At 49.4% G+C, this 14,882-nt stretch overlaps 1 protein-coding gene across 1 annotated transcript; it reads left to right on the top strand.

The window, feature by feature from the left end:
• The first annotated feature begins 6,586 nt into the window (after window positions 1-6,586).
• On the top strand, window positions 6,587-14,787 carry DDX39A (DExD-box helicase 39A). Its single transcript, XM_024556832.3, has 11 exons — window positions 6,587-6,743; window positions 10,830-11,041; window positions 11,177-11,304; window positions 11,908-12,000; window positions 12,372-12,555; window positions 13,248-13,366; window positions 13,700-13,831; window positions 13,926-14,035; window positions 14,137-14,281; window positions 14,408-14,555; window positions 14,637-14,787. Exons 2-11 carry the CDS (start codon window positions 10,834-10,836, stop codon window positions 14,651-14,653), a joined length of 1,284 nt encoding a protein of 427 aa, XP_024412600.1. The 5' UTR covers window positions 6,587-6,743; window positions 10,830-10,833; the 3' UTR covers window positions 14,654-14,787.
• The last annotated feature ends 95 nt before the right edge of the window (window positions 14,788-14,882 follow it).

The following is a 14,882-nucleotide window of genomic DNA, read 5'->3' as shown; positions in this document are numbered from 1 at the left end:
CAACTCCCGTCCCTTTTCTGCTTAGATCCCTTTATGGCTCCCACCTTTTCAAAGTAAAAGCGAAAGTTCTAACCATGGCCCACAAGGCCCTGCATGATCTGCCCCCTTCACCTTCCCTCTCTCCTTTCGTCCCAACCTCCATTTGCTCACTCCAAGAGGCCATGTTGGCTGTTCCTCTAATAGTTATCCATTCCATGAAAGAATCCTTTGAGCTTGTTATTTTGCTCCAGATTTACAAATGAGGAAACTGAGGCTCAGAGAGATGCCCCTCACCCAAATAATGGAGCCAGGATATTTATGGTCCTTGCCCTAAGGGACATGGTGTTTTCCTCTAATTCTCCAGCCCACGCATTTTACAGATGGGGAGGATGTGGCAGAGTAAGTCTCCACGCCGGCCCAGGGACTGGGCCACCCTGCCTAGGGATAGGCCTTCCGCTGCCTGCCAGGTTCCCCGACCCCCCACCCACCCCCCTCCGTTGAAGCTGGGGAAACCTGCCAAATTCTCACTCCAACCTTCAAACATTCATTTACTCAGTGATTATCAGTGCCTGCCTGAGACTGGTGATACCTGAAAGAGTCGCACTCCAGGCTTCAAACGTGAAGACCAAGTACTAATCATACAATTTCAACCAAATATGACAACTGCAGCTGCTCTGCCCTCTCTCTGCCCTCTCTGGAACCTTGGAAACCCCAAATCACACCACATTCCCACCTCCGCCTGCCGGAAAACCTGTTCACAGTTCTCTGGAGCTCTTAGGAAAAACTTCCCACCCCTCACTTGGTCTACAAGGTAATCCTATCAAGCCTCTGCCCACCTGTCCAGTCCAGCCACATCCACTGTCACATCCCTCATTCCTACCAAGCAACACACTTCTCTCTTCCTCAAATATTCTCACCTTACTTCCAACCTCAGGGCCTTTGCACAGGTTGTTCCCTGGTCTGGAATGCTTTTCCATCACATGTCCTCAAGGCTGGTCTCTTTTAGGTCTCTGTTTAAATGTCACCTGCTCTAAGAGACCTTCCCAAAGTACCCCCATGCCCCATCATATCTGACCTATGGCCTTGTTTTATTTTTAAAGATTTTTTATTTTATTTATTTTTAGACAGAGGGGAAGGAGGGAGGAAGAGAGAGATAAAAACATCAATGTATGGCTGCCCCTTGTGCACCCCCCACCAGGGACCTGGTGCAACCCAGGCATGCACCCCAGTGAAGAATTGAACTAGCAACCTCCAGTTCACAGGGCAGCACTCAATCCACTGAGCCACACCAGCCAGGGCCATATTAAATGTCACTCCTTTCTGAAAGTGGTTAGTGTCTGGCCTATGCCCACTCAATCTTTGTGGAGTGAGTGGATGCAGTGTGAGGAGAAAGGTATTCCAGGCCTGTGGAGGCTTTGAAGAAGCAGTCACTCCACTGTGGAGAAGGTAGAAAAGCTGGCACTGAGGTTGAGTTTTAAAGGACAAATTAGGAATTTGCAAAGTAGGTAAAAAGGAAAAGGGTATCTGGTGGAAGGAACAGCAGGAGCAAAGAACTAGAGGTGGGTGAGGGAGAACCTGACATGTCTTGATTCCTCTGCCCTCATCTCCCCTCACTCATTCCACTCTGGCCTCACAGTCTCTTCACTGCTCCTCAGATATTCCTTTCCCCACCTCAGGACCTTTGCACTGCCTGTTCCCTCTGCTTGCAATGCTTCTCATCTTGGCATTCTCTCTTCCTTACTTCATTTCCATCTTTGCTCACTTTCTTAGAGAAATCTTCCCTGATTACATCTCCACCTAAAACAAGCCCTATACCCTCCCTACCAAACGCTACCCCTCACATAGTTTGATTTTTCTTCCTTGCAAGTTTAAATAAATTCAACACTGCTATTTTCTTTCTAGTCTGTCTTGACCAGGAAGATGACTGGTCTGTCTAGTCTATCAGCTCGGTCAGGATAGAAATCATTATCTATCTTGTTCACTGTTGAGTTCCTGGTCCCTAGAACAGGATCTAGCGTGTGCACACACACACAAAAGCTCAATAAATAGCCGCTGGATGTACAAACAGGGCATCTTCAGGGGCATGGCTAGGGTTAATAGTGCTGAGGTAACTGGAGTGGGGCAGGCTCTAGATGGTGCAGGTGAGGGGCATGGCACTCAGGCTTGATCCTGAGAACTGTGGGAGCCAGGTAGATTCTTAGCAGGGCAGAAACTGAATAAGAATTGTTTCTCTAAAGATAAAGCTCTTGCCCTGGCTGGTGTGGCTCAGTGGATTGAGTGCCAGCCTGCAAACCAAACGGTTGCCGGTTCAATTCCCAGTCAGGGCACATGCCTGGGTTGCAGGCCAAGTCCCTGGTAAGGGACCTGAATCTCTAGCACATTGATGTTTCTCTCCCTCTCTTTCTCCCTCCCTTCCCCCTCTCTAAAAACAAAGTAAATAAGTAAAATAAAAAATCTTTAAAGATAAAGCTCTTGGCTAACCAAGCCTCCACCAACAGAGGCCAAAGAAGATTTATCTACCGCAGAAGAATTACATAAATGTGTCAATAAGCCTAAGGTCAAAAACACCTTGAGGTGGAATAAAAAAGCAAGTAAAAAATGATACCATTTGATATTGTTGATATCCACTAAAAATTCAGAAAGTGAAACTATGTATCAAGTTTGTGGATATGTATGGAGTAGTATGCTTGCAGTGTGCCTTGCATCCTGGCTGAGGAGGGTTAGGCTACCTGGGTTCAAATGCTGGCACCATCGCACACTAACAGTGAGATCCAGAACAAGTTACTTCACTGCTCTGTGCCTCAGTTTCCTCAACTATAGTAGGGGTGATAATAGCAGTGCCTATTATCATAGGGTTGCTGGGAAGCTTAAGGGAATTGATTCTTGTTAGGCACAGAAGAAGGGTGTGGTCGTTGTTCAATCTCATTGTTTTTGTTGAGGATGTTGTTTCTGCAATGGGGGAAGGGAATGGAGCTGGGGAGGTGAACATAAGTGACTTCCACTTTAACTATAATGTGTTGTCTTTTATTTTTAATTATCAATTATTTTGATTAAGGTACAGTTTATGATAAAGTATACAGATGTTTTTGTACACAGCTATGTGAATTCTTATACTGGATACGTACACACTCCTGTGGCCACTAGCCCATCTACTCCCCTGATGCATACATTTTCCTTGTGTCCTTTCCCAGGCAACCTTGTCCTGTAGATTCTATCATCATAGGTTAATTTTACCTCTTCTTGAACTTCATACTGCAGGGAATCATTTTATGATATTTTTTCATACTGTTTTTTTAAAGCTATTTTTTAAAGATGCATTTGTTTTTAGCAAGAGGGAAAGAGAGGGAGAAAGAGAGGGAGAGAAACACCAATGTGTGATTGCCTCTTGTACAGCCCCAACCAGGAACCTGGCCCACAACACAGGCATATGCCCCATCCAGGAATCAAACTGGCAACCCATTCGTTTGCAGGCCGGCACTCAATCCACTGAGCCACACCAGCCAGGGCTGATTTTTAGTATATTGACAATGAATACGATGTTTTTGACGTTCATCCGTGATATCATGTCTATCAATAGCTCATTCCTTTTAATTTCTAGTGTCATCCATGTTGTGGATGGACTGGAGTTTCTTTCTTCGTTCACTTGTTGATGGACATTTTGGATTGTTTGCTGTTTGGGCCTATTATGTATAAAGAATGATTGTTGCTCATCATCTTTTTGTGGGCAAAAAGATCTCCATCTAGGAGGATTGCGTAATCATGAGATAGGTGCCTGCTTAACCAAATGGGTCTTACCTAGGGTGATGTTGTCCCCTCCTCCAGGAAGAACATTAGCAATGTCTGAAGAGATTTTTTGGTTGCCACCAGTGGTGGCGAGGTAGTTGCTACTAGCATCTGCTGGTCAGCCAGAGATGCTGCTGAACACCCTACAGCAGGACAGCCCCTCCATCACAAAGAATGATCAGGCCCAGATAGCAGGAGTGCTTAGGTTGAGAAACCTAGTTAACCTTATTACGAACTATCGAATCATTTTCCAAAGTGACTTTCTTGTTTTATATGTTCACCAGAGCTTGTCCAGCCCCTGGCACTGTCAGTGTTTTTCTTTTTAGCCATTTTGGAAGAGTGAGTTTTAAATCTTTTATATCTTAAAATAATTTTGAATTGAATCAAGCCAATATGAAAGATGTTAGTGTTTATTAATCTTGGGTGGTTGGGTGGTGGGTGTACTTTAGGAGGGTCTGATCTTTTCCTTTTCTGGATTTAAAGTTTGGAGGAGGATTGTCTGTTTGTTTTTTGAATAGTAGAAGCTCTCTCTGGCAACATGGAGGTTGGGGTGCTGGAGCATTTTCCTGTTTTCCCAGACTTCTCAACTGGACTCAACTGGCTTCAGTGGCCTCCTCCACAAGGCATCTCAGATGATCTAATTACTCTCCAGCTCACCTCCCACCTGCTTCCCTGGGGCACCTTCTCTTTCCCCAGGAGAATGGTTTTCTCCAGGCTTGGGCTTCTGTCTCTATCTTCAGAGCATGCTGGCCAAGTCGAATGGAGGAAGATGACCTAAGCATGAACCTCTGGCAGCTTTGTGACCTTGGGCCTTAGTCCTCTCTGGACTTCATTTCAGGTCACCCACCTGACAATGAATATGCTAAAGCATGCACCTCTTTGTGGGGTGGGAATTCAATCTCTGTATGTATGTATGTATGTATGTATGTATGTATTATAGATTTTAGAGGGATAAGCATTTATTTGTTGTTTCACTTATTTATGCATTTGTTGGTTGATTCTTGTATGGGCCCTGACAAGAGATGGAACCTGCAACCTTGGCCTTTTGGGATGACATTCTAACCAACTGAGCTACCCAGCCAGTGCAATCTGTGTATATATTTAGATTTCTCAGGACAAAGCCAAGCACTAGCACAGGACCTAGGGTAAGGAGACTGAGGCAATTGCCTCAGATAGACTGAAAAAAATATTATTTATCTTGTGTTTGTTTAGTTTTTGGTGCCCCCTTAAATTTTCTATGCCTTACCCTCATCCTGGCCCTGCTGGGCACACAGCGGGCGCTGTAAGTGTTATGATGTACTTGCGAGAATTACAAACAATATAGACCTTACAGTATGTAAGTCTCCCTCTGGATTGACTGACTTCCCTTCACTGGGCGTTTTGGCTGAAACTATACCTCTAGTGACATCAGCTTTATATTGGTTGTCTAGAGCATAGACCCCAAGCTAGCTGACACTAACTGAAATTGAAATGCTAGAACCTTCTTGAAAAACAGTGGTAGAAGGGTTAACTGTTCTAGAAGGGGGCTGCGTTAGGGGCTTAGGGAGCCTGGAATTCTAGAGCAGGCTTATCTCACTTCCCCAATCTATTCCATATCCACAAATCAAAATATAGCTGAGAAAAGACTGACTCTACCAAGTGTGGGCAAGGACTGAGAGCAGCTGGAACTTTCACAGGGTGCTAGTGGGAAATGTGAGGTGCAACTACCACTTAGGAAAACTCAGAATCCACCCGAAACTAATATAAAATAATATTAAATATAAACTGTACCAAGAAAAAACCCCAACTCAGGATCTACTAAAGCTACACACATGACCTAGGGCCCACCATTCCACTTCCAGGTATTTACCATGGAAAAGTGAACTTAAGTTCACAAGAATACCAAGAAAGCTTCATTCATAGTGGCCAAACACTGGAAAAAAAACAAATATGCATCAATAAGTGAATGGAAAGTTTATATTGGCTATATTGTGGCGTAACCACACAGTGGAATACTACGCAGTAATAGAAAGGAATGAAGTCTTGATATGTGCAGCAACATGGCCAAAACTCAAAATATATTTTTGAACAAAAAAAGCCAGACATAAAAGACAATGTATTGAATGACCCCATTCATATGAAACTCGAGAACGACAAAATTAGTGATAGAAATCCACATAGTGGTTGCCTGGTGGGGGCGAGGAGGAGGATAGGGTGGTAAGGGGTGTTGTTGACCTGAGAGGGGCACAAGGGGACTTGTTGGAAATGTGCCCTATCTTCACTTGCCAATAGTCACTTTGGCTTTACCTCAATTAAGTACTAGGGGAAAACATCCTGATTATGGTTTTGTGGCCTTAACTTGTATGGCCACTAGCACAGCGTCTGACTCAGGACACGACTCTCAGCAAACAGAAACTGTTACTATGACCATTTCTTTCACTCCCTGCGCTCTAAGGGGCCCCTTCCCCAAAGGAGGCGCACAATGTCCTCTCCTCGCTGGAGTCATTCCAAGCTCCCAAACTTTCTCAGAGCCTCCCTACTGAAGGACCAGGTGGTCGCAATTAATGCCACTATAAAAGCCCTAAATTCCGTGCGCCGCGTAAAGGGCACATTTCATGAGTGTGACACACTAGCTACAGATTAATCAAACCGGACTCCACTGCCAGTGTCAAATATGGCAGCGCCCACCACGTGGCAAACTCTGATCACGTGACAGTACGCAAAAAGACGCCGACCGAACCCCAGGAGCCTATTTTTAGATTGACGAATGAACCTGAGGCAAGGGACACGCCCTCTGTTGTCTCTCCACCAATAGCCTTCCGAAGCCTTTAGAATCCAATCATCGTTTCCTCTTCTCTTGACTGAAAAGCCGGCGGTCCAGTGAGTAGACCCTCAGTCGTACTGAGGGAGCCGGAAGCGCTATAGGTCCTGTTGGGGCGCGGTACCGGTAACCGGGTTTTGTCGGCTCTTCTCGGAGCACGCGAAGGCGAACGGGAAACCAGGTGAGCGGCAGGTTGGGGGCGCGGGGCCCGGGTGCGGGGACGTTGGGCCTGTGAGTGAGCGGTAGAGGAGAGACGCCGGGGATTGAGGGGAGAAGGAATGGGGGGGGGGGCGAGACAAGGAGGGGCGGGGCGGTTAGGGCGCTTGCGCGCGCGGCTGCGACCGTTGGGCTCCTGGGAGCTTGCGCCAGGGGCGGGACGGCAGTTGGCGCGCGGGACTCAGGCTCTTTTTCTGGGAGGTGCTGTCATGGCGCCCCACGGGGAGATCCAGACTTAGGGCGAGAACCTAGCAGTCCGAGGAGATGTCGAGGCGTCCCGAGACTGTTTGGGGAGGTGTTCGGAGGGCGACGCCCGATCTGGTGCCTCGATGGGAGAAGCTGGAGCTTGTAGACGTGACGGGCTTCTCCGAGGGACTCGGCTCAGTTGTTGCTCTAAGTTTAGAGGGGAGTTCGTGGTTCCAGAGGTTTAGGGCAAAAAACATGCCTTAGGGGATAAACTTTGAAGTGGATATTCTTCCTAGAATTTGGGGGTGAAGGAGTACACGTGCGTGCATGAGTGGTCACTTGTGCTATCAGCTTCCAAGTTCACCCGCTCCTGGGGCCTCAGCAGTCTATCACCCTCCCTGGGCGGGACAAATCTTAACAAATTGTCTCCTAATCTAACTTGTCTTGAGGTTTAGATCCTGGCTAGCCAGTTCTAGAAAATTTTGGTCCCCAAACTCAGTATGTTCCCAAATCTACCTACCCATCAAGACAAAACAACTTTGACTCTTTCTTTTAATACCATCTCTTGTTCAGCTAGGTTTGAAGCCTAGCTTATCATATGCTGGCTCTCGTGCCCGCAGATCACCCAGGGCATTTGGACCCACCTTGTAGAGTGGTCCACTCTCTTTCCTACTTAACATGGCCCCTACTTTGGTTAATCCTCTTTCCCTTGGTGACTGGTTTTCCCTGATGCCTGTCTCATCCCCCATTGCTACTCCTAGTAACTTGCTCTTGGGCAAATGAAGGGCAAGTACTGATTGAGTCACTCAAATCTAAAACCTAATCAGAGATTCCCTAGTACAAACACCCTGGACCTGCCCAGCTCCTTTACCTTTGTCTTCTGCCTCTGTTCGTCATTCCCCAAAAGGGTCTGGTGCTTTTGGGACTGACCTGTTTCTTTCTCCTGTTCTGCCTGCTGCCTGGGAAATGGCCCTGTCTTGTCTTTGCCAGTTGGAATCCTCAGGGCTTGTATCAGATGACCTCTTTCAAGAGTCAGATAATATATACTCACCTTAGCCTCTAAACTCTGCCTTGAGGCCTTGGTTTTAGTTTCATTTACTCACCATTACTGTTGAGTGCTTACCTGGTATATGCCAGGTCCTCTTTTAGGCTCTTGCCTGGGGGGGCTGGCACGGCTTGAGGGGGTGCTTTTTTGATGGGGGCCAGCAGTAAATGCCTTTCTAGAGCAATGTGCCTAAAGGAAGTGGAGGAATTTATGACCTTTCCAAGCAGCAGGAGCAACAGGAGCTGAGGGTGTTGGAGGCTCACCAGTTAAGGCCAGAGAGGGAGGGCAATGGGAGAGATGAGGTCTGACCTTAGAGGGGCCTAGATTGTACAGGATCTGGTAGGATGGTGAAAACTCTTGAGTTTTAGTCTGAGCACAGTGGGAGCCTGTGGAGGGTTTTGAGCAGGAGTGACATTCTCTTACTTAGTTTCTATAGGTTCTTTCTGGCTGCTGTGGGGAGAGTGGATGGAGGGTCATGGGGGATGGAAAACAGGGAGGCCAGTGAGGGGGCTGTTGGCATAATCCAGGCAAGAGATGATAGTACCCAGATACCCATCTCCTGACAATGAATAAACTGGTACTATGTTCTGTACAGTGGAATATTCAGCCATGAAAAGGAATGAAGTACTGACACATGCTACAGCATGGATAAATCTTAAAAACATGCTGTGTGAAAGAAGCCAGACACAAAGGACCACATATTGTGTGATTCCATTATATTAAATGTCCAACATAGGCATATTCATAGAAAAGAAAGTAGATTAGTGGTTGCCAGTGGGTTTGGGAGGATATGATGATAGTTAAAGGATAGTTTGAGGTGGTAAGATGTTCTAAAACTGACTGTGGTGATGATTGTATATATCTGTGATTATGCTAAAAACCATTGAATTGTACATTTTACATGGTGTAGCATGTGAATATTTTAATGACCTGTTCTAACTTAAAAAAGAAACGGTGCCCTGGCTGGTGTGGCTCAGTGGATTGAGTGCAGGCCTGCAAACGAAAAGGTTGCCAGTTTGATTCCCAGGCAGGGCACATGCCTAGGTTGCAGGCCAGGCCCCCAGTTGGGGTCATGCAAGAGGCAACTGATCAATGTATTTCATATATTGGTGTTTCTCTCCCTTTCTCCCTCCCTTCCCCTCTCTAAATAAATAAGTAGATAGATAATAAATAAAATATTTTTAAAAATAAAGGGCCATGGCCAGGTAGCTCAGTTGGTTAGAGCATCATCCCCATATGCCAAGGTTGATGGTTTGAGCCTCAGTCAGGGCACATACAAAAATCAACCAATGAATGTATAAATACGTGAAACAACAAATAGATGTTTCTATCTCTCTCTCTCTACCACCACCACCCCCACTCCCCCCCCCCGCCACCTCTCTCCTTCTCCCTTGCCCTCTCTCTAAAATTAAATAAAAATTGAAAAGGAAAGAAAGGTAATTGATACCTACAAGGTAGCAGGGGTAAGAACTGGCCTGATTCTGGTGGGATTTGTTAGCTGATTGGACGGGACTGTGAGAAAGAGAAGATAGCCATTGAAAGAATGGAATTGCCTTTTCCGAGATGGGCAAGCAGGCCTGTGGGAAGAAATGAAGGGTTTTGCACTGGGCATTTTGAGTTGAATTTCCAAAGGGAAATATGGAAGAGGTGGCTGGAAATTGAGTCTGGAGTTGAGGGGAGTGCTGTTAGAGACACAAGTTTGAGAGGACTCAGCACAGAGGTGGCGGAAGCCCTGGGACCAGATGAAGTAGCAGAGAGGATGGGTGACCGGAGGGCCAGAAGCTAGGCCCAGGACCCTCTGCACCCAGATCAGAAAGAGGGCGTCTGTCAGCACCTCTACTCACTAGTTTGGAGGCTGGGGTGGGGCAGGAGTGACAAAAGACAGTATTGTCACATGTGGGTCTCTATAACACCTGTAGCACCTCTTTCGCCCCGAAGGTGCTCTGTGTGTATTGGATTAAGTAGAGCCAGAAGGTGAGCTTTGTATTAATTCCATTTATCACCTCGGCTTCATTTTTATTGGCCCACGCCCAATGGGAGGCCTTTTCGTGAGAGCACTTAATTATTCCCCAGTGCAGACCACAGAGAGAGAGGAGGTGGGGCTGGGCAGATGCTGCTCTGTCACAAACTCAGGTCTCTGCAGCATCAGGTGCAGGCTGGTTGGGTTCCTTGGGGATTGATAGGGACAGGGCTTCTTTAAGGTAGGTGGTCTCTGGTGGTTTATTAGAACTGAGACCAGAATGGTGAGAAGGAGACATTTGTGCCAAGACCTGGAAGCAGTTCATTCTGGTGGCATCAGTGGGCTGTATAAGCTTGGGGTAAGGGCTTGATGAGTCTGCACAACCAAGCAAGGCTGGGGGTGATTTGAAAGGGGTGGTATGGAATGAGGTGGGCAGGGGCCAAGGAGGTGGGTTGTGAGGGCTGTGGGAAGGAATTGGGACATCACTGAGAGCAAGCGTGTGTACATGTGGGTGTAGCTGGCAGGGTGTAGAGAGAGCTGAGGTGGCTTGGAGGAGAGCGGTAGAGATATGGACGCAACAGGCTGAAGCTGGGAGGTGCTGCACAGAGGGAGTTAATGGGATGTGCTGCTGGAGTTAATGTGGGGATGAGCGAAGGAGGGGCCCCCAAATGATGTTCTGTCTCAGCTTTATCACCTGGGTGGCTTTCCAGGTCAGCCCCTAAGAATGACCTCAGTGCCTAGCCCCTTTGGACCTGTGTCAACACCCTGTAGTCGCTGTATAGCCTTCTCTCTTGCCTGGTGGGTTTTCCTGCATGCACTCAGTTGCTTCTCTGGGTCCTTCCTCCCTCTTCTGTTCTCAGCATTATGGCAGAACAGGATGTGGAAAATGAACTTCTGGATTATGAGGAAGACGAAGAACCCCAGGCTCCTGCAGAAAGCACCCCAGCACCCCCTAAGAAAGATGTCAAGGGGTCCTATGTTTCCATCCACAGCTCTGGCTTCCGGGACTTTCTGCTGAAGCCTGAGCTCCTGAGGGCCATAGTGGACTGTGGCTTTGAGCATCCATCTGAGGGTATGCTTCCCTGGTCCTCCCCACCACACCCCTCCTCTGACTGTCCTCACTGTGGTTCCCTCAGCCACCTGATGAGGGGGCCCACCTAGAGGGAGCATCTGATTTCCAATCACTCCTGCGCTGTCTCTCCCTCAGTTCAGCACGAGTGTATCCCCCAAGCCATCCTGGGCATGGACGTCCTGTGCCAGGCCAAGTCTGGAATGGGCAAGACAGCGGTCTTCGTACTGGCCACTCTGCAGCAGATCGAGCCCGTCAATGGACAGGTGGGTGGGCGCCCTCCCTCCCAGGCCTAACCTACCTGAGGTAGCTGGCCCCACAGCTCCTCTGTTGAAAATTCCTGTTCCCACATTCTCTTTGTGGGCCTTTAAAATGAAGTACAGTACTTCGTTGTAACAAAACTCCCCCCAAAATAATAAGGCGAGAGAAAAAACTGGAACATGCCCTCAGTTTTGCCATCCAGAGATACGGCTGTTATTTCACTGTATATTTTCTAAATTGTCCCTGTTTCTGAAGGGGGGTTTACTGCACACAGTTTTGTTACTGCTTTTGCTGCTAAGAGACCATAGCTGTCTTCTCATGTCACGAAAATTGTGTTCCACTCTCTCAGGGGATAATTGAGGTGAATACCAGTGTTATGTTCTTGTCCTGCTGGGCAACATCCTTGGGCTGCGTGTGGGTGCACGAGCTTTGGTTTCCTTAGGGTGCGTAGTGAAGGAGAGAGGTTGTGTGGCTACAGAAGGACAGGTTAGCTGGAGAGCAGAGACTCAGCATGGGGCCTGTCACTGGCTAGAGAGCAGTAGTGTGGGCTCTGGCCAGGGAGGATTTAGGACACTTCCTTGAGTGAGTTTTTCCTGCCCACCCCACAGGTGACAGTCCTGGTCATGTGCCACACTCGGGAACTGGCCTTCCAGATCAGCAAGGAGTATGAGCGCTTCTCCAAGTACATGCCCAGTGTCAAGGTGAGCGCCCTTGGGCCAGGCTGGGCGCCATGTGGTCCTCTGCAGCCTGGCTTAGCCTCAGCTCTGGCCTAGCCAGCATTTACCAAACTTGGCTGCAGCAGCTGCCTTTGAGGTTTGTGGTGGTTTATACTCCTTAAAAGTCTGATGAATTATGCATGGCCCCAGAGGCCTGTGCCCGTCTCCACCCTGGGCTGCTTTTCAGTGGAGCTGTGCCCAAGCTCTTAGGCCTCTCTAGGCTTGAGTGTTGGGGCCTGCTGCGCACCCTCAGCCTGAGGTGGCAGGTCCATGGACTGGGTGACTGTCACTATGGAGTGGCGTGAGAGGCTTCAGCTCCTAGACGGGCAAAAGTGATTTCCTTTACACTTTCATAGGTGTCTGTATTCTTTGGGGGCCTTTCTATCAAGAAGGACGAAGAGGTGTTGAAGAAGAACTGTCCCCATGTTGTGGTGGGGACTCCAGGACGCATCTTGGCACTCGTGCGGAACAGGAGCCTCAACTTGAGGAACGTGAAGCACTTTGTGCTGGACGAGTGTGACAAGATGCTGGAGCAGCTGGGTGAGTGTCCCTCACTGTGTTTGTGGGAGCTGCCAGAGACCCACCCAGCCACACCCTCCTCCCTCTCAGCCCCCCAAACTTCAGAGCCAGGTGGGCTCTGACAGACAGACCAAGGGCTTCCCCACAGTGGGGTCATGTGGGTGGCTGGCACACAGGTCTCCTATAAATGATTCTAGGGCAAGATCTTGTTTTGGTCTAATGTGACCTACTTCGGATTCCAAGCTGAGTGGGACCACAGGGCCCAAATGAGCCACTGTCTGGCACACATACGTGTTCGCCCTGGGCTTGCTGTAGCCTTGTCTTCTGCTGGGTTAGTTCTAGGCCCCCTGCCTGCTGCCCTCAGTGAGCCCTGACAGGGCCAGTCAGAGATGGGGCTTGTGTCCTGGGAGGCAGCTGCAGCTCTCACCCCAGCGGCTGTCTCTGCTTCAGGCTCCCCTCCCTGAAGCGTGGCTCCAGGTACCCTGGCACGGCTGCTTCGCTCTGGCAGCGTGTAAGTGGATTGCAGCTCCTCCTGGGCCTGCGCTCACCCTGAGTCCAACCCCACAGGCATTGGGGACACGCCCCTCCCTCTACTCCTTGCGCACACCACCCTCATCTTGGTGCTAGGTTGGGAGGGGCTGGGACTGGTCTTGGGTGGGGGTTGAGGTCTGGCAGGAGCTCAGGCCCACCTGTTTCTTGTCTTCCCCACCCAGACATGCGGCGGGATGTGCAGGAAATTTTCCGCCTGACACCCCATGAGAAGCAGTGCATGATGTTCAGCGCTACCCTGAGCAAGGAGATCCGGCCCGTCTGCAGGAAGTTCATGCAAGATGTAAGTAGGGCAGTGCCAGGACCACATGCAGCAGCTTTGGCCCTCCTGGGTCCTGGGGCCCAAGCTGACTCTGCTGCATGACACCCACAGCACAATGCTGAGAGGCTGTGAAGCCTGTCCTCCCTCCTCTGTCTTGTCAGTTTGGGAGCTGAGCTTGGTCCAGACCTGAACCAGACCAGAGCTTAGATCCAGCTGTTGGGAGAGAAGTCTTTACTGAGTGCAGCAGCCTCTCTGGGAAGCATCACAGCATGGAGTCGCTCCCGGAAGGTTCTGGACAGGCAGGGTGCCCAGAAGTAAAGCCTTGCCCACCTCCTCCTGCTCCCCTCTCCTCAGCCTATGGAGGTGTTTGTGGACGACGAGACCAAGCTCACACTGCACGGACTGCAGCAGTACTATGTCAAGCTCAAAGACAGTGAAAAGAACCGTAAACTCTTCGACTTGCTGGATGTGCTGGAGTTCAACCAGGTGACAACTGCTCTTGCCTGTGGAGGGGCTCTGGGCCTTTGGGAGGACAGTGCGTGGGGACTCTAGCCCTGACTCCGCTGCCTTCCTCTGGCAGGTGGTGATCTTCGTGAAGTCAGTGCAGCGCTGCATGGCCCTGGCCCAGCTGCTCGTGGAGCAGAACTTCCCAGCCATCGCCATCCACAGGGGCATGGCCCAGGAAGAGCGGTGAGTATGTGCTGCTGTGAAGGCCCAAGGTAGGACTCTGGGAGGGAGTGCTATCCAGGAACCTGGTACCTGATGGCTGCCTCTTCTTCCTCCACGCCCAGTCTGTCGCGCTATCAGCAATTCAAGGACTTCCAGCGGCGGATTCTGGTGGCCACCAATCTGTTTGGCCGAGGGATGGACATTGAGCGAGTCAACATCGTCTTCAATTATGACATGCCTGAGGACTCGGACACCTACCTCCACCGGGTGAGTGGCCCCACAGAGGTGTCACCTCCTTGATGATCCCTTTTGGGGTGAGGACCTGGCCCAACTTGTCCTCAGATCCCCAGGTTGTGTCTCTGTGGCCCAACCTGTGTTCTTATCTCCCTGCAGGTGGCCCGTGCAGGTCGCTTTGGCACCAAAGGCCTAGCTATCACTTTTGTGTCAGATGAGAATGATGCCAAAATCCTCAATGATGTTCAGGACAGGTTTGAAGTGAATGTGGCAGAGCTTCCTGAAGAAATCGACATCTCCACATACAGTAAGTGGCTCGGGCAGGAGAGGTGGGCTGGGGTCCAGGGGCCTCTCCTTTCTCAGTGGCCTCCCCATGTGTGTCTTACAGTTGAGCAGAGCCGGTAACCATGCGCGTGACATCCTGGAGCCACCCTGCTTCCCACATGCTGCTTCAAGTCCTCTTTCTAGGCCACAGTAGGCCTTTCTTTTTACTGTTTAAAAGCTGTAGATTTGTATAAGAATAAATTTTTATTATGAAAGCTTGGCTCCTACCCATCTGGTCTCTCCGCATTTCACAGACACAGTGGGTCTGGCCAGGGAGTCCCCAGCCAGCCAGCAAAGCCACCTTCTGTAT

This window comes from Desmodus rotundus, chromosome 9, assembly GCF_022682495.2.
Source record: "Desmodus rotundus isolate HL8 chromosome 9, HLdesRot8A.1, whole genome shotgun sequence".
NCBI lineage: Eukaryota > Metazoa > Chordata > Mammalia > Chiroptera > Phyllostomidae > Desmodus > Desmodus rotundus.
This window is presented reverse-complemented; position numbering and strand designations above follow the sequence as displayed.